Source organism: Toxorhynchites rutilus, chromosome 3 (genome assembly GCF_029784135.1).
Source record: "Toxorhynchites rutilus septentrionalis strain SRP chromosome 3, ASM2978413v1, whole genome shotgun sequence".
Lineage (NCBI taxonomy): Eukaryota > Metazoa > Arthropoda > Insecta > Diptera > Culicidae > Toxorhynchites > Toxorhynchites rutilus.
In genome coordinates, this window is record NC_073746.1 from 37580774 (window position 1) to 37599813 (window position 19040).

The following is a 19040-nucleotide window of genomic DNA, read 5'->3' on the forward strand; positions in this document are numbered from 1 at the left end:
CTGGTGGGCTTCCAGTATCGAGGAAAATGTGGAAATATCTAATCGTTACTGAAAATAATCTGCCAGTTCCTTTGGGAATTTTCAAAATATATTCATGTGAAAGAGTTTAATTGAATGTTTTCTATCCATGTAACACTGTGACCAAATACATTTGGTGTTGGGATTTTTCAATCAATCGCAATTAACAGGATAGCTTCTGAAGATTATTCTTCCCCATCAGTAGGATATTTCCGTATCCAATATTGGATGCAGAAAACCTTGTGCCTCCAACGTAACGCTCTCGTTTTCGAAGTTCTCCAAATATTCATTCATTCAGAATGAATTCAGATTCAACTTCAAACAAATGATCTCTAAATCAACGATAGTCCTACGTCACCCTTGCGGTTATACCATAGATATAACCCACTTCCTGTTTTTTGATTCGCGTTGTTCATGTAATTGGATAAACAAAAGGATTTCAATGGAATTTTCGTATTGAGTGCGACAACAGAAATATAATTTGAGAAAATTATTTTTCTGTAGTTTAATTAATGTTTTAGCATACGAAAATAATGTCAATTTTCATAACATTTCAAATTACACTCGAATCTTCCAAATCTTCCATTTAAATATGGCGTCGATTGTTTACGAAATTCTGCTTTTTAACTGGTCCAAGGATCAGTTAACGTTCGCCCATTTAAACAAAGACCTGTGAGAGATGCACGGGAGAGCTCGGAATGGGGAATAATTATTACACGCCAATTAATTCACTAACTTCAAACACGTTTATTTTCGACTCCAGCGATACATCTATCACACCTTGTCTCTAGCGAAGCTTCTTCAATTCTGTCCGTTTTTCCTCACATCTACACTCTTGTCTGTTATGTATTATCTCCTCTCTCAACTTTCCTAAACCAGGGATGCGTCATCTGATGTGTAAAGGACAAGACATTAATTGTTTTTAGTCGAGGGGTAATACATATATCAAGACCCTACAGACAAGTCAGTGAACGATTACTGTAGTAGGCATGATTCTTTTGATTCTGTAGAAATTTCACAACTGTTGTTATTGTCGGTTGTTATCGAGGGCCATCTAGCAAGTCCTTGTCGATTACAGCGTTACTACATAGACGGATTCCCCTCCTAGTAGCATACATTTAGTCCTACACACATTAATTCAATGCTCAGATTGGTGAAGAAGAGGAGTTCCTATCGATAATTGGTATGTGCAGCGCACACCAGTTAACAAATGAAAACGGCCTGAGGCTCATTTCGATTTCGTCACCTCTAAGAACATGGCCGTCCGTAATACCTTCTTTCAGTACAAATCTCCATACAAAAACGTCGCCTGCGTATGACGGATCTCTATAGCAGCAAGTTCGAAAAAGAATCTGAAACTATTGAGAACCAGGGCAGAGAATCCAAAGCCCCGTGTTGTCCGTGATTGACCTGAGCCAGCGAAATTATACAAAGAACACACTGAATGACGCTTGGGAGTAGCAAATCATCCTCATTGTGCAAGTTTTGGGCATTCGAGCATTAAATGTCAATAACGAAGTCGGCCACGTCCTTACAGTCACCAGGAAAGAGGAGGAATGTTAGTATGATATTCGCCGCCCGAAAAGATAGTTGTTAGTGGAGAGAGGTAAGAAGCAGGATTCACTGAGGTAGGTCGATTTCAAATCTGAAAGCAAAAATGTGGGATGTAACATTTTATAGCACAAATCACGATTTCGTTGGTGTTAAATCAGAGGGGACTAAGTCGCAAAATTGAAAATTTCGAGTTATTGATTGCATTAGGTTAAGCTCTGTGTAAGCTACATACCACATTTATCAGATTTGGAAAATGCAACAGGAATAACGTATCGAAATTGTTTTGAATGTTTTGAATTAACCAATCTTGACGTAATTTTTACTTCTAATTTAAGTTGGGAATCGCATAGGTTGGTAAAATATTCGGTGTGCTTAATCAGTTGAATTTAGTTACCAAATATTTGGACGTTAAATTCAAACTCAAGCTTTTTAAAGCGCTAGTTTTTGCCACTCAACAATCAATGAAAAGATTAAAAGTAGCTTCGAACTGTTGCATAAGGTATGTTTTCAATATTCCTAGAATGGGAAGGGTTTCGCTTTTGCAAAAACAATTATTGGGATGTTCATAATTGTATAAGTACCGAGTATGTTCTACCTTGTTTCGTTTGATAACGACTTCTTCTTCTTCAATGGCACTAACGTTCCTAGAGGAACTTCGCCGTCTCAACGTAGTATTACTTGCGTCATTTTTATTAGTACTTAGTTGATATTTCTATGCCAAATAACATGCCTTGAATGCATTCTGAGTGGCAAGCTCTAGAATACGCGTGATCACAGTGCAAGTCGGAGGAAATTTCTTTGACGAAAAATTCCCCCGACCAGAACGGGAATCGAACCCGAACACCCGGCATGTTAGTTATGACGCTAACCACTCGGCCACGGGAGCACCTTTGTTACGGACAGATGTTGTTTATGCGTAAAAGCAATAAAGTAGGAAATTCCGTAATAATAAGAGTAGATCATAGGTAAGGTCATATATATATTATTGTTAGCTTAGGAAAGCGATGTAAGCGCTGCAAAAAGAATAGGCTATAAAAAGCAAGACAAAAATATACGTTTTTAAAAACAAGACCTCCAAGCGAGGTATAGAAATGTTTAGAAAGGACCAATGTAAGGCAATTAAAAGATGTAAGAGCTCAAGTGTTTTGTTAGGCTAGAAAACGCTTGTAGTTCGAAATTATTGCCGGTCATAAATTCAGAATGGACGAATATTTAGATAGCGTCCGGTAAACAATTTAATGCATGCATCATTTAGGATGCATTTTTATTACCCTTTTCCATCCCTAGCTGCGCTCAGCCAGATACACCAGCAGGGTGTAATCAAATAAAGGGATGTTATTTTAGAGCGAAGGATGGAAAGGGGAAATCCAAGAATAAGATAGGCGCACCGACGAGGTGCTATAAACTTAAGGTATTTTCTTAGGGTAGTGCAGCCGTCTCAGACTGCACGTTACCATACGCTAGAAGAAGAATTCTTAGTTTAAGGAACCATGTATATATTGTGAAACTTTTGAATAAATTTTTTAGTATTGTAACAGAACTCACGCGAAAGCGTTAAAATTTTTCTTTCAATAGAGAAATTTTTCATGGTGGCTCCAGAGAGGAGCAAGTTTTTCCTTTTATTTAAGTACAAAATGTGTTAATTTGCGAACTCTTCTCGGCAGTGGATGCCAGAGGTGATGTTCGTGAAATCTTCTCAGCAGTGAATGCGAGAAGTGTGAATTTGTGAATTCTCAAAGGCAGTGGATGCCTAAAAAGTGCATTTCTTTCGTGAATTTTATCAAAAGGCAGTGGATGCCTAAAAAGTGTATTCGTTTCGCGAATTTTCCTAAGGCAGTGGATGCCTAAAGAGTTTATTATTTTCGCGAATTTTCCTAAGGCAGTGGATGCCTAAAGAGTGTATTATTTTCGCGAACTTTCCTAAGGCAGTGGATGCCTAAAGAGTTTATTATTTTCGCGAATTTTCCTAAGGCAGTGGATGCCTAAAGAGTGTATTATTTTCGCGAACTTTCCTAAGGCAGTGGATGCCTAAAGAGTGTATTATTTTCGCGAACTTTCCTAAGGCAGTGGATGCCTAAAGAGTGTATTATTTTCGCGAACTTTCCTAAGGCAGTGGATGCCTAAAGAGTGTATTATTTTCGCGAACTTTCCTAAGGCAGTGGATGCCTAAAGAGTGTATTATTTTCGCGAACTTTCCTAAGGCAGTGGATGCCTAAAGAGTGTATTATTTTCGCGAACTTTCCTAAGGCAGTGGATGCCTAAAGAGTGTATTCTTTTCGCGAACTTTCCTAAGGCAGTGGATGCCTAAAGAGTGTATTCGTTTCGCGAACTTTACTAAAGCAGTGGATGCTATATACACACATAAATATATGTTAATTCAAGTACCAGAAGGCAGTTATTATAAATATGACCAACTGCCGCAGCAGCACGTGGTCGTGGAGTTAGAAGCAAGAGGTAGCAGCAGTATCCTCGGCACAATCGGAGAGACCATCGCTAGAGATACCAGGAACTGTCAACCAGCGGAACCAGAAGCAAGCGGTGGCATTAGATGCAGCAGCACCAGCATTGGCACTATCAGAAGTGACAAGAACAATCCGAGCCAGAAGGTTTGGACCACTCAAGAACCAGTCGGCACCAGCAGCAGCAGTAGTATCCCAGCACCAGATGAGTTAATCGAAAAACAGGTATAGAATTAATCTATATTAAGAATTATAGGGGTTGCGATAGCAACCATGGGAGTTTTTAAAATAGGGGCCAAGAGAGCAAAGAAATGATAAAGGAATAAATTCGTACGGTCAAGTGAGCCAACATTAAAATATAAACAATAAAATTAGTAGGAATATGGAAAACACATACAAGATGATTACCACTAAATACTTCACACGTAATGTGAAGGGTCACTGTCACCTATGTCACGAGTCTGATGAGGAACAGATGATTTATTGTTGCGAGTGTGAGCGATGGTTCCACTTGAGTTGCACTAATCTAAAGCAAGCCCCTCTAACGGGTGATCGGTGGATCTGTGTCAAATGCACAGATCTAGAATATAATTATTCGAAGAAAGTGCGAATAAGTGACTTAATAGGAATACTCGCTACTAGCATATATCCTAGTGGGTGGGGAAATTATTATAAGGAGGATATGCCAACCAAGCCGCCTCCATTTAGGGTAATTAGTGAATTGCATAGGCGAGTAAATGGCAATTCTGAATCTGAGTTTAGAAACTCAGAGGAATGCCATCAATTAAAAATGCCTCCTCCTTGGAATCCTGATCTAGTTGATTGCAGGAGGAAAGGTAATGATTCAGATGACAAAGTATTTGAATCATCTAAAGTAACCAGATTAATTGCACCTCCTCCGTGGAACCCTAAGTTGGCTAGGTATATGAGGAGGAAAAATGACAATTCATCTGAGTCAGAAGATTCAGATGATGAAGACAAACTTGAAGTGATACAAGTTGAAATGAATGAAAACCTAGGAGATGTTAGTCCTCAGAGCGGTGAAGATGGCTGCTCATTCCCAGTGAGGAAAGAGCCATTTAAAACCATATCAGTCGCAAAACGCGAATCTGATTATGAGAATAGTTTGCCCGCAATAGGCAAAACGGGTATCATCACAGATGTATGGGCTGTGATAGAAGAAAATACGAAAACCTCCACAGAAAGAGGAATTATGGCGGAAAAGAAAAAACCATGCGTGATGCATGAAGTCAGGGCGGATGAGATATCTGCAAATAAAGAAATAGCGGATTCCAATAATGGAAACGCTAAAAATTTTAAGATAGAAAAACTATCTATCAACCTTCAAGATCCAGAATGGGAAAGGCCAGCTACTGGATTAATTAAGAATTCTGTTGCAACACTGATTGTTGAACAGAAAATAAAATACCCAACTGAAAAACGGTTTGAAGAAATAGAACCACCTGTAGCAGTAGAGGAAGTAGTCCTCAGAAATAGAACAAAAATATTAGCAAAATTTTATTTGAAGACGAAAGCCTGGCGTGAAGGTTTTAAAAAATTCCTTAGAAGTGCAAAGTTCATCCCAAAAATTGGGAGCCAATGTAAAACCAAAAGTGTTATCATCAAGATGGATGATTCATCACAAGATGCTAACATACAATTTGAAAACTCAACAAATATAGAGATTTGTGTTATTGAGCCTCCGAGGAAGGTAGCGCCAGAAATAACACCAAAGGAATTGTTTATAAATGAATCTTCATTTCTTCCAAGGAGAAATAATTCCCACAATAGAAAATCATATTCAGTCGATAATTATAGTATTGGAAATCTCGATAAATACTGTACCCCAGATTACCAGTATCCTCGACGTCGTATCAAAAACGACTTCCACTCTGTAACCGCGAGTTACACTATTGTACCATCATTAACGAAATATGATGAATATTCTATTTTGCAAAATTTGTGACATGTTGACAATATTTAGTCATAGGGCAACACATATAAAATAATGCGATCGTTATAGTTAAAAGCCATAGATTCGTATAAAATAGGACTACTTATAATTAAAAAATTATGGCTCTGAATAACTTTCAAATCTTTAGAAGACTGTTTCCTAAGTATTAGGGGCGTCTATTTACCTGTATGACAACGAGAGCAATACATCTTGAGTTAGCGCAAGATATGAGTTCGGATTCTTTCATTATATGTTTCCGCAATTTGCAAAATTATGGCCCAGATAGGGAAATTATTACCGTAGATCAAAACTATAAACTCTCTAATATAGAGGTTGGAAAGTTTGTTTTTCAACGTTTGTAATATGTTGATATTCTTTATATCTATATAAAGTATAGAAAATCTTAAGCTTGATAAAATATAAAGACGAAAATCTTAAAATGGAAATTTAACAAAACTGTTAACTGAATTAATTAGAAAATATTTTTAGGCAAATGATTTGCTTGAAGTTCAGCAAGTGAGCTGCTGAAAGACTTTAATACAATTTAAGATACAATTGTTTCGTTATAAAATGGACCCAATAAAATGATAACTTGTAAGGTCCAAAATATCAATTAGAGCAAAAAAGAAGAGACTGTCTGGTCAAGCGTCAAGCATTTGGAATGCTCAAAACATTACTCTGATGGGTTAAAAGTATAGCAAGTATTCTGCTGAAAAATATACATTGACCACTAAAGAAAAAATTATGGCGCAGCAAGTGATATGCTGAAGCCAGTTTCTATACGAATGATTGGCTCAAAGCTCAGTAAGTGAATTGCTGAAAGGAGCGATATCAACTGTAAATTAGTTGATGGTAGAAAAAATTAAAAATACAGCTATGAAGAATTTGGAAGACTGATTTGTTAGCAAGTGGATTGCTTAACCTTCAGCAAGTGATTTGCTGAAGGGGTCAAAACCAAAAGTTTCTTTTTTAAGCAAGTGAATTGCTTAAAACTCAGCAAGTGGATTGCTGAGAGTAACAACATCACCAGTAAGTCGGTTGATGAAATACAGCATGTGAGATGCTGAAGAAAGATTTTTTAAACAAGTGGTTTGCGAAGCTCAGCATGTGAGTTGCTGAGAATATGATCAATGCATTATTCAAATGAATATTAAAAGCATAGCTTCCAGTCTTAACTGAGGGAAAGATTGGAGATGGTTAACTATACAATGTAGATGACATTATGAGTTATTTGAATACAAGTAACAGGAAAAAAAATTGAATGAAATTTTTAAATGTATTTCAAAGTATATCACACTATGAGAGCATGAGTTGCATGCATAAAGAAAACGACTTGAAAAAGTTTATGTGAGCTACGATCAGTCGTATTATATGATTAGTCGGAACAGTTACATGAGAACTGAGGCTTTAAAATTGGATTTAGTATTCAGAGACAAACTTTAATGTTAACACTTGCTGAAGGAACGGTAATTGTACTACCAAAAGATTAGCACATTGACTAATTATTTAAAAAGGATGTTTTGAGAAAAACAATATCAGCAATGTAACAAGACAACTAGCAAAAGGATGTTGGATTCAAGATTCCTTTCTTGGCAACGAGATAACTTAGCATTAAAATGGAACGTTGTGTTTGATGAAAGAAAATCTTATAAGAGAAAAGAAAATGTAATTTGCATTTCCTTTAATGGAAAATATTATATAACACTGAATCTCAATGCATAATTTTCCAAAAAGAAACTTGAAGTTAGTTTATATAATTAACGGTTATATCAAATTACTAGTGAGAGCAATTATTCGAAATTTACGAATGTTTACGATTAGTTTGCATAACTGTATGCAGAATAAAAATGAAACAAAAAATACTATTATTAATAAAACAAATAATAAGTTATGTTTTCTAGTATAAACTTGTAAGTGTAAGTGTAAGGAAAAGATAATAATGTGAGTGAAATCAAATCACACAATAAAACACAGAATAAAGCGATACAGCTACAGATGGAAATATGTTCAAGCAAATGTATATGATTTAGAACATGTAGAACGACTATCAAAAATTTAAATTAAAATGTAGAAAAGAATGATAATACTGAAGAATTTGGTAAATCTATGGAGTAGATTTACGGGGTCCGGAATGTTACGGACAGATGTTGTTTATGCGTAAAAGCAATAAAGTAGGAAATTCCGTAATAATAAGAGTAGATCATAGGTAAGGTCATATATATATTATTGTTAGCTTAGGAAAGCGATGTAAGCGCTGCAAAAAGAATAGGCTATAAAAAGCAAGACAAAAATATACGTTTTTAAAAACAAGACCTCCAAGCGAGGTATAGAAATGTTTAGAAAGGACCAATGTAAGGCAATTAAAAGATGTAAGAGCTCAAGTGTTTTGTTAGGCTAGAAAACGCTTGTAGTTCGAAATTATTGCCGGTCATAAATTCAGAATGGACGAATATTTAGATAGCGTCCGGTAAACAATTTAATGCATGCATCATTTAGGATGCATTTTTATTACCCTTTTCCATCCCTAGCTGCGCTCAGCCAGATACACCAGCAGGGTGTAATCAAATAAAGGGATGTTATTTTAGAGCGAAGGATGGAAAGGGGAAATCCAAGAATAAGATAGGCGCACCGACGAGGTGCTATAAACTTAAGGTATTTTCTTAGGGTAGTGCAGCCGTCTCAGACTGCACGTTACCATACGCTAGAAGAAGAATTCTTAGTTTAAGGAACCATGTATATATTGTGAAACTTTTGAATAAATTTTTTAGTATTGTAACAGAACTCACGCGAAAGCGTTAAAATTTTTCTTTCAATAGAGAAATTTTTCAACCTTGATAACGACTAAAGTGTCTAATTATCTATTTTCTAAGTTTATTCCATTCCGTAATAAACGAGTAAACTTTTTAATACCATTTCTTTCATCGCACTTTTATAATCAGTCGCTGTTATATTTTAGAGGCATGGTATATTGAAATCGTTTACCAACTAATATATAAACCAATATATGGTCATGGTCATATAAACACAATTTCAAGCGTGACTTACTTTTTCATCTAAACAGTATTAATTAATTTGTTATAATTGAGAAACGAATACGATGTAGGGTAAGTGTGCTAATTATGCAGGACATATGTCACCAACATGCAGAAATTGGCGAATAAATACTTTATTTTAGTTGAAAAGTACAGTAGAACCCCGATTATCCGCGAAATAGTCGGGCTAGCTCAGCGCGAATAATAAAAAAAATATTTTTCAGCATTAAAACTATGTTTTATCAGGTGACCGGAATAAATCGCCACAGTAAACAACTGCAACAGAAACAACCGCTTAGAAAAAGTGTAGTAGGCTAGAAATATTTGGCGCGGGAAAAACATCATGTGCCTCACATTTCTATTATAAATTTATTCTCTTGTTCTCGTTTTTCGAAATTTATTCTGAGGACAATGTAATGGGGACGAAGTCCCCATTTGGCGAGGATAAGGAATCGAGGCGGCCCATGCCGCCAAGATGACGCAATCCGAGTCCACCGCCGACCCGCCGTCGGAAGCGGCGGTGTCTCGCACGCAAACCTGGGATCCACTGATTGCCCGGTTAGTTTGAAACATAGGATACGATCCTTTAGCAATGTCCGACCGAGCTCTAGCGAGCGTCGGACGGTATACGTCTGCCCGGGGCGTTACGTTTGCCTGGGGCGATACGTTTGCCCGGTTAATTCTTGTTTTGAAATACAATACCGCGCCACAATATTTATAGCCTACTACACATTTTATAAGCGGTGGTTTCTGTTGCAGTCGTTTTCTGTGGCGATTTATTCCGGGAACCGTTTTATCAATACAAAAATCATTAAACTATCCATCTACAAGGTCGTGTATACCAGTGGTCAGATAATGTGAAAGCCATGACCGAAACAAAAGTACATTAGAATATCACTCACTGACAAATTCTGGGAAGGCCTATATATCTAATATGGAACTCGCTATCGCGTATAATCCGCACCGCTCGCGGATAATCGGGGTTCCACTGTATACAGAAGTATACTTTTTTTAGCAGTTTGAATTCTGTTTTTGAAGGTTCTCACTGATATTTCGATGATAAATTGAGTTTTGTAATAAGTGTACCTATAATGGAAATAGTCGGTGTCACATGGAAAAAGTGTTAATAGGATTCAAATAGTACTTCAATCCTAATTTTTAACTGAAACTATGCCTTTCACATTATTTGACTACTGGTGTACACGACCTTACAGATGGATAGTTCAATGATTCCTGTATTGATAAAACATTGTTTTCATACTGAAATATCTGGTTTTTTTTGTGTTTGCACCTCATTTTTAGTCATTTGTTGTGTTATCCGCGATTTTCGTGATCCGCGATGAGCTAGCCCGACTATTCCGCGGATAATCGGGGTTCCACTGCACATCATTTCTAAGCTTCATTTAAAGCTTCATGTTTTTAGATTTTATACTTGAATGGTTCTATCTTTTTGTGTGTATGTGTAGTAGATCATAATATTGGGAAGAAAAAAATCATTGTTTTCTGTTTTTGTAGATATACATAGTGTTTTATTAACCAAGTCAATAGTGAATCCAATTAACCTTATCTATCATCATTCATTTGATTCCAAGAACACTCCTGTAGGTCATTTTACTACAGGAAAAAGTTTTGATAGAATGAAAAAAAAAATCCTTTTTTGAATGAATACTTTTCCAATAATGCAATTATCATCAAATCAGAAGACAGTTTTGAAAATTCCAATAAATTCTGTACAAGACTCATTATTCATTATTCGGCAAATTTTGCCTAGTTTTTACTTTTGCTCTGATCGATTCTCTTAATATACTTTCTCTTACCTTCTTACCTACTTGCCTTCCAGACAGATTTTGTACCACATAATTTCAATATACAAAGAACATCAACAAATTATTTGTATTCAAAATTCAAAAAAAATAAGAACTTCTGGGATGATATTATGAGAGAGGGTACACTTAATTCAGTACAAATCAAAAAAGAATTATCATGCATTACAAGTTCTAATTATGATTTATCTTCTGTTAATGAGAAATTATTGTTTTTTTAATAACCGGTAGCCGGCCGGACACCAAATATTGACCGGATAGGCAGGAAACCAAATATCCGTTTCAGTTCTAGATTAGACTGTTGTTATGTGCTTCCCGGTTGTAAAATAACTGCCTGCTCCTCGTTGCTAGGCCTCTTTACTAGCTGAGAGAATCACAAAGGCGTGAGGATTGTGATGCAGTTTTCGCTTCTCTTCAGGAAGTGAACAAAGAATATTAACACATTCACCTAAGATTTAATTTTCAACAGAGTGGATCAAACAAATATGCTTCGGTCGGACACGCATAGTGCCGCTCTTTAGTTCTTTTTACCACATAAGTAAAAGAAACAAGCTACAATATAATTGTCATCTGTTAGAAAACAAACAGTTGCAAGATTTCATGAATGTTTTGGCTCAAATCATCATGAAACCGTGAGTATTTTAAACATTATTTCCATATACTCTTTATATTGGATGCAAATAATTACGACACCATATTTTGCTTGCCAATACAAATATAATTCGCCTACTGCTTCACCTCGATATGTACCTCATTAGGCTGTAGCAGAGCCCTTTGTTCAAGAGCGTGTGTAAACGGAATGAGAACAGGGGTGACATTGCGTACTTCGAAACGATTTACTCGTTTCGAGATAATTCAAACTCGAATCGAATCGATTTTAGTATTATGAATCTTCTTCGAGTTATTATTTTCAGTGTACTAGATTTCGAGCAAAATTTGTTTCGAAGAGAAATGTACAATTTTTTGGTTTGTATACAAAGAAAAATTCACGGCTATTGCAAATATCAATGCCGAAAAACAAATTTAATTTGATATTAAACTAGAATTGTGACTAAAAAGAAAAGATCGCCACGTGTTTTTTGACGATAGCAATAGTGAAGAAGAGAGCACGCTTATTCCACAGAGGTGAGAGTTGAGGGATAAAAGTAACTCTCTTTCGCTAAGTGAAAATGAGCGAGTTTGCCTTATATATTATTACGGCAGTATATCAGACTTAGTCGAGAAGCATTTCAAAATATTTCGGAAAAAAACAGTGTTCCAAACAACTTTCAGAAGCACTGCTCATCCCGCAGCTTTGAAATTAGCGGCCGTTTTGAATCTTCTGGATTCTGGCCGTACCAAATAATTGTGATGAAGGAGAAAACTTTTTACTTGGTAGTGAATAATGTTACATTGTACGTTTTGACTGTCATTGAACATATTACGTTGCACGATAAGAATTCGAAACTAACTACCAAACAACAATCCAAATATCAGCATTTCGTTTTATAAACAGATTATTATTGCTATCACTCGTTGAATTGCACTGAAATCGATAACAACTCCTGAAAGAAATAAAAACCCAAAACGACCGAAGTACGATTTCGTATTGTTTTGACTGTTTTGTTACTTCGGCCGTTTCGAGCGTCGGAGAAAAGGTAGGGCCGAAGTGACAGTCGATTGCTTAAAATTTGAATCTGTAAATTGGACATTTTTTGTATCGGCGATAAAAAGATGAAGAAGATAGATACATTAACGATTGTTTTTGTCATACATTCAATGATTTAAAACTAATTGTGTGCATCCATTAACTCGATTTGGTTACATTTGTTACATTGGACCTTTTCAAAAGTTACGCGAGAACTGATTGTTACTCATTTCTAGATCAACATGTCGAAAGGGTCTATCTTCTTTGATCGATTCTAGATGAACATTCTCTCTCATTAATAACACAGCAGTAACAGGATTTCCTGATGTGTTCGATGACAAGGAGTGTGACAGGGAACCTCATTTATCAAACTACAATGCAAAACTAGTGAAAAATGTGTCTGAAAGGCCGTAGTTATCGAAAGAGAAAGACGTTGAAGAGAAACGATCAAAGAAGACAGACCCTTTTGACATGTTGATCTAGATTTTTGCATTTACTTCATTAGAAAGAAGTTGGCAACCCTAGTGTCATTGACAACAGCAATCTGCCTCAACTGCAAACATCGACTGATCCCTCGTTTTCAAAATAAACACGATAAATATCGATATTGCTGACAACAAACATTATCACTGCAAAACATAAATTTATTCTAATAACGTTAATCATTACAACTCGTTTCCCTTCTATTTCCTTGCAATCATGTCGTTTGTTTGTCGGGTTTGCCGAATGGAGATTTTCACACACCCATTTTCTTTGACCGACAGTTCGCTAAGGCATGTGAAAACGATAGACGAGATGATTTATGAGTGTACTCATATAAAGGTTCGTTTTAGTTTGGTTGATCCTGAAAGAAGGATAAGTATCATCCATTTCCGATATGTTTCAGCTTACCAAAGATAGTCATTGGCCTCAATTTATATGCGAATCCTGCCTACTGCGCCTGGAGGATTCATATGCATTCTTACTGCTTTGTCGTGAGTCCCAACAATTCTACATGAACACCCTCCAAGCTGAAGGGCCACTTGAATTACCTGATGAACTCCCTGCCACTTTAGATAATAAGCTCGAAAATATTGACAGTAATCTTATTTCTGTAAAACTTGAAGTGGATCCCGAGGAAATACTAAACTCAAGCGACTACACCGACGGAACATTTCCTGCACTTAATATGTTACCTACAATAAGCTCAAGGACTGGTGATCCAAAAGCTGAAAGAAACTGGATGGTAGAGGCACGTAAACATCGAGAACGACAACGTATTTCGACTGCTAGGCGTCGAGCTAGAATGTCCCCCCAGGAACGGGAAAAAGAACGGGAAAGGGCACGCCTTAAGCAGGCCCAAAGACGGGCTAGTCGGTCCGAGGATCAGATTCGAAAGCAACGGGAAAGGGATCGGCTACGTCAGGCCATGAAACGGGCCAAGTTTCGAGAGGTTGAGATGATCCAACAACAGCAACCTGATAAACTTGGGTCGGAAATAAACCATTGTGGCTAACTGAAACAATGTGTGTTGATATGGTTCTGTAACATGTACATGAATCCCATGAATCTCAAAGCGATGGTGTATTGGATTAGAATGTTTACTTGAACATCCTGAAGGAAAATATGAAGCAAAATGAGATTGTATAAAGGATTCAAGTTTTACCAAGACAATGCCCCAAAGCACAATGCACATAAAGTTCGCACATAGTTACATTACAATTGCTCAAAAGTTATTGATATTCCTCCGAAATCTCCCGACATCAATCCCAGGAAAAAAGCTATGAAAGTTATATGAGTAGGAAATTTAGAAACCATAAAATTTCTAAAACTAACGATTTTTAAAACCAATTGATGAACGAATAGATGAATATTCCTGCCGAATACATAAAAAAAAACTCGTAGAAAAAGGCTAAAGATAGTTGCAATAAACATGGGTTATTATACTAAAGATATAATCCTTAAATTGATCCACAACTTCGAAATCGAGTTGAAATTTCAACCACAGTACAAATTTGAGTTTGAGTCAATTTTCATACATTCGCCATTCTTACAGAAATAAAAACCATTATTCTAAAAACAGGGTTCATATTACGATTGGGCGATCTTCATAAAAAGATCGATCTTGTCGAATCGACGTAGGGATCGACCTACTGATTAAAGTGCGATTCACATACAACATACACGTCACGTTCACGTCCCGTCACGTCACGATACGTCAATTATTCTACCATGAAATTCATGAAAACATTCACATACACCAGCAACGTAACGACCCGTCAGCATCAGGGGTACGACTAAAACGTCAAATCCCTCATATTGCCAGTGTACCCAATATTGCTGCGGTTTACTGACATTTTGGTTCAATCAATTACTGTTGTGTACAACTCGGTGCGGTTATATAGTCGAATAGTGGCTAACTTTAAACTCCATGTTAAATGTGAACACCTCCATGTGAAACCGAAATATGAATATCGCTCATGCAGTTAGAATAAAGCAGCGCATTTTTCGATTTCAATCCTCGTAAATGATATGTTGATAAACAAATGACGCCATATTGATTTTGATTTTGGGTAGCCTATATTCAATTGATGTCTAACCCCTGGTCACCATACGTTCAACGAAAACGACCGGCAGGGTTTATAGAAAAGAATAATTGACGGAGACGGACGGCTCGTTTGGTTTGTGTCTGGGCTTTGTGTCTCGGCTTTTGTTTTGATTTGGTTATACAGTAATTTACATCTACATCGATATTAAGCTAATTGAACAGATCTGTGATGCAACACGTTTAATTAGACATTTTTACCTCTAGTTGGGCATTTTTGTAAACATTGAGTTCGGGGCCCAAATTATGGCCCCACATTGAAAGTCGCCACCAGTCGCAAATGTCCAATTACTGGTCAAAACCGACTCCAATGCGACACTGAGTGGTGCCTCAGCATATCGCTTTATAAGTAACTTACTGTATTTTTTATGCCAACATATCTCTTAGCTCCAAATTTTGGAGTGAAAATCATTCGCGACTAGTTGAAAGAATTATTCTATTTATTATTATTATTATTATTGCATAAGGGTCGGACTACGGGTTTAAGCATTTAAATAATTGAATTCAATGATTCTCATTGAATTTTTCAAAATTTAGAACTGATTCTAGGCATGCTGATTTGAAAGAGGGCATTGCAAATTAAAATTGTTGTAGGTGGCGACACCATGAATAAAATTAAATAAATCATTCGTTTGGCATTTGACGTGACGGTGCTGGTGGAAGCATTGACTGCATGTGTGAATTGGTGAAGACGTTGACGAAACGAAGACGTTCTTCTCCGTAACGTGCTATGTGAATCGCACATAAATCGGTACCAAAGAATCGGTCTTTGAAAAATCAAGTTTTTTTTTCCAATTTATCTGCTTATTCTATAGGAGTGTCGTGCTTTCTTTAGACATGGAATACAAATTTCATATATTCTTATTGAAATATCAAAAGTATTTTGTATTGCTCCTCAGCATGAAGGCCACAAAAATATAAAGTCAAGAAAAAACATTTTACAGAATATTCATTTTGTGATTCATGGAATCTTTTTATTAAGCATTACTTAAACATTACTGTAAATTCAACAACTGATTACTGTCCATGATTCAGCTGACAACGATTCCCTAAAATCCAGTCGTGCCATACATTTGTCATTTAGACAAAGCCGATTCTTGATTTTGGCGCCAGTTCTTAAGAATAACAATTCGCCCGGAATTGATGTCAACATCTAGTTCAGTGATCCTATGAGCCACTGGTGACAGTAAATCGCCTCAGTTGCTGCCTCTAGTTCTGTCTCGGTCAGCATTTGTATGGAATTAAATAGTAAAAGAAGCGATTCAAATGTTGACATAATGTTTAAAAAGTTGATGGATCTGGCCCTAGGGGCACGAACGAGATCTTGACATAGGACTGTGATTGTGTGTAGTAATTGTATTTCTACCAAAAACGTTTATTAATCAGACTCAATTACTTATTATCTAACGTTTACAGAATCAAATTTCACCTTAAAATATAACTTATTTTCTATATAATTAAGACTAACAATTTAGTAATAACTAAATCTAACATTACAGTTATTGGACAGGATTTGGATTTAGGACTAGGATGGAGTGAGATGGGTGGTTTGTTTGATGAGGAGGGAAGGAATCAAACAGAGATATCATTTCTTTTGAGAAATTGGTAAATATAAAACACAAGGTTGAGGTCGCGACTAGCTAAGATGTCTCTAACCGGTAAGTCAGATTGCCTTCCTAGAGCCCTGAGTGAATCCGATAGATGAGCCCTAGCAGAATGAAAGTTTATACAGGACCAGACCACATGCTCGATGTCATGATAACCATCACCTCAAACGCAAATATGCTGTAGAGATGTACATCTAACAAGTAATGAGGCGAGACATCACGCGAATGAAAAAAGTCATAGGAGGGTTGTGTCCGAGACATGACCGCATAGTTGTCGTAGGATTCCGTTAGGGTATCTGTTGCATGTTGATTTTGGATATGTTTGAAAAATTACATCGTTAAACTCTTTGATAATGATTTGGTGGCTCTTAAAAGGGCCGTTTTGTTTGGTTTTTGTGTATTGTTTGTTCACTCCACCAGTGTTTATCGAGTGATGATGACAGAAGGATGGTAAACAGTCGTTGGATGGTGCGTATCAGATAAAAGATACCAAAGTGGAATGAGATATGATGAAAACCGCCATCTGTGATCCTAGACGAGATACCTCCTGTGTTATGTATGAATGAACTAAAGAAAAAAAAAACTCACCAATGTAATATAAGATAATTACCAATACCGAACACCATTATCAATTTTTCTCATCAGTAAAAGTACTTTAATATAGAGAAAACATATTTGAAATGGAAAAGGTAATTTTCTTCTATAGTTTTTACTTTCTTAGTGTTTATTCAACCCAATGCGAATTTTAATTAGACTAACAACAACTAATACTATATGTAGAGCATATGGGAAATCACTTTTTCTAATATTTCTTCACTTTTCCAATTTTTCTCGCCGTATAAACTTTCATTGGGTGAAAATCAACACAACAAAACAGACAGTTTGAACCAAACGACCCGTTCTCGAGCGGGAACAAACCTTGGTTTTTATTTATGAAATTTGAAATAAATCGTCTCATATATCAAGTCATTTTTAACACAACTGCAACCATATACAATTTTACACTTACACTTGGGCTAAATTTTTCACAATTCACGATCGGTCATTGATATGAAATTTCACGAAGCAACCAGCATTGAAGTTCCAAATTTAAATTTTATTTGCTAGAATTAATCGTATCACTCACCTTACTTGCAGTATAAAAATGCCCCCGACTTGCATATATTTGCAATGCCGATTTCCCCCGGACACCTTGGTTTTGATATCTCTTATATGGCAAGTTAGGGAGATCTACAGCTATAGATGGATTTATTCACCCGAAATTAGATGTAAACGGGGGGAATGTATATGATACACTTCTTCGAGGTTTATATGTATAGAATGTATAGAAAAAAATCAGGCATATGTAAACGCTGGTGAATTTCTCACTGGTAAAAAATCACTCAAGTTGGATGCAATTCTACTTCAGGTGAATGAATTCACCGAAAATTTTAATATATTCATTATATTAGTTTGCGCTAGTGTAAACGGTTGATGCGATTTCTATAAATCATATTTCTTCACACGAATAAATCTCGCGTAATTTTTGAAAAGGTCCTGTGTAACATTCACATCAACTCGAGAAAAACGAAGTTGAAGATCGGAACATTGATCCGCGAATTGTTTCAAAAGGAATCGATCTTCATCACTACTTTTACCACTAGCAGTCAATAATAACTCCGCAAAACTAATCGTAACTGTTGTTATGTGATTTTAGTTTGATATTGAAACCTCCGAGCGAAAAATGTTATATTGGACGTTTTGACTGACCGCTTCGTACATTGGACAAATTACGTTGTACGATGACAATTTGCAAATAACTACTGAACAACGCTTCAAATACTTGCATTTCGTGCTAAAAGCAGATCATTATTGTTATAACCTAAGTGGTGCGGACTCAATCCACTTCATTTTCAAGCAAATTTATGGATTTTTTCAAGCGATTTCTTGCAATAAATTCTCAGACCACCAGAGATGCCAGATTAATAGATATGTTAGTAAATTTACAGACATATCTGTAAAATACTTTTTATTTTTGTTGCAGACTTTTTGGACACAACAATATTTCACAGGTTTTTGAAAAATGAGAGACTCTATTTATCACATCAAAGATATTTGACTCATCGTATTACATTTACCCATAGTTTTAATACATAAAAAGTTTTTATATTTAGTTTATATGAATACACATGACGTTAGACCTATTTTTTGAGTAATTCATAAACACTTTGTCGTCCGGCGTAACCACAGTCGTTATGTGCGCAAACTAGAGCCTAACTGCCGGTGTCACCACAGTGATTACGTGCGCAAAATAGGTCGCATTGCAGTGATGTCGTGAGCATAGTATCGCTCAGTGGCCGATGACAGTACTTCAGTATCTTTTGCATTCTGTTGGTGTTTTGT

At 36.3% G+C, this 19040-nt stretch overlaps 1 protein-coding gene across 1 annotated transcript; it reads left to right on the plus strand.

Annotated features, from left to right (window-relative positions):
• The first annotated feature begins 13038 nt into the window (after nt 1–13038).
• Nucleotides 13039–14361, plus strand: LOC129778138 (chromatin assembly factor 1 subunit A-B-like). The gene is made up of 2 exons (XM_055784868.1): nt 13039–13289; nt 13354–14361. Exons 1-2 carry the CDS (start codon nt 13167–13169, stop codon nt 13960–13962), a joined length of 732 nt encoding a protein of 243 aa, XP_055640843.1. The 5' UTR covers nt 13039–13166; the 3' UTR covers nt 13963–14361.
• The last annotated feature ends 4679 nt before the right edge of the window (nt 14362–19040 follow it).

Bases quoted from the DNA above. Each gene is read 5' to 3' on its own strand.
- LOC129778138 (XM_055784868.1), top strand. From the start codon at position 13,167: ATGTCGTTTGTTTGTCGGGTTTGCCGAATGGAGATTTTCACACACCCA. The intron at 13,290-13,353 runs GTTCGTTTTAGT...GATATGTTTCAG, and splicing joins ATGAGTGTACTCATATAAAG to CTTACCAAAGATAGTCATTG.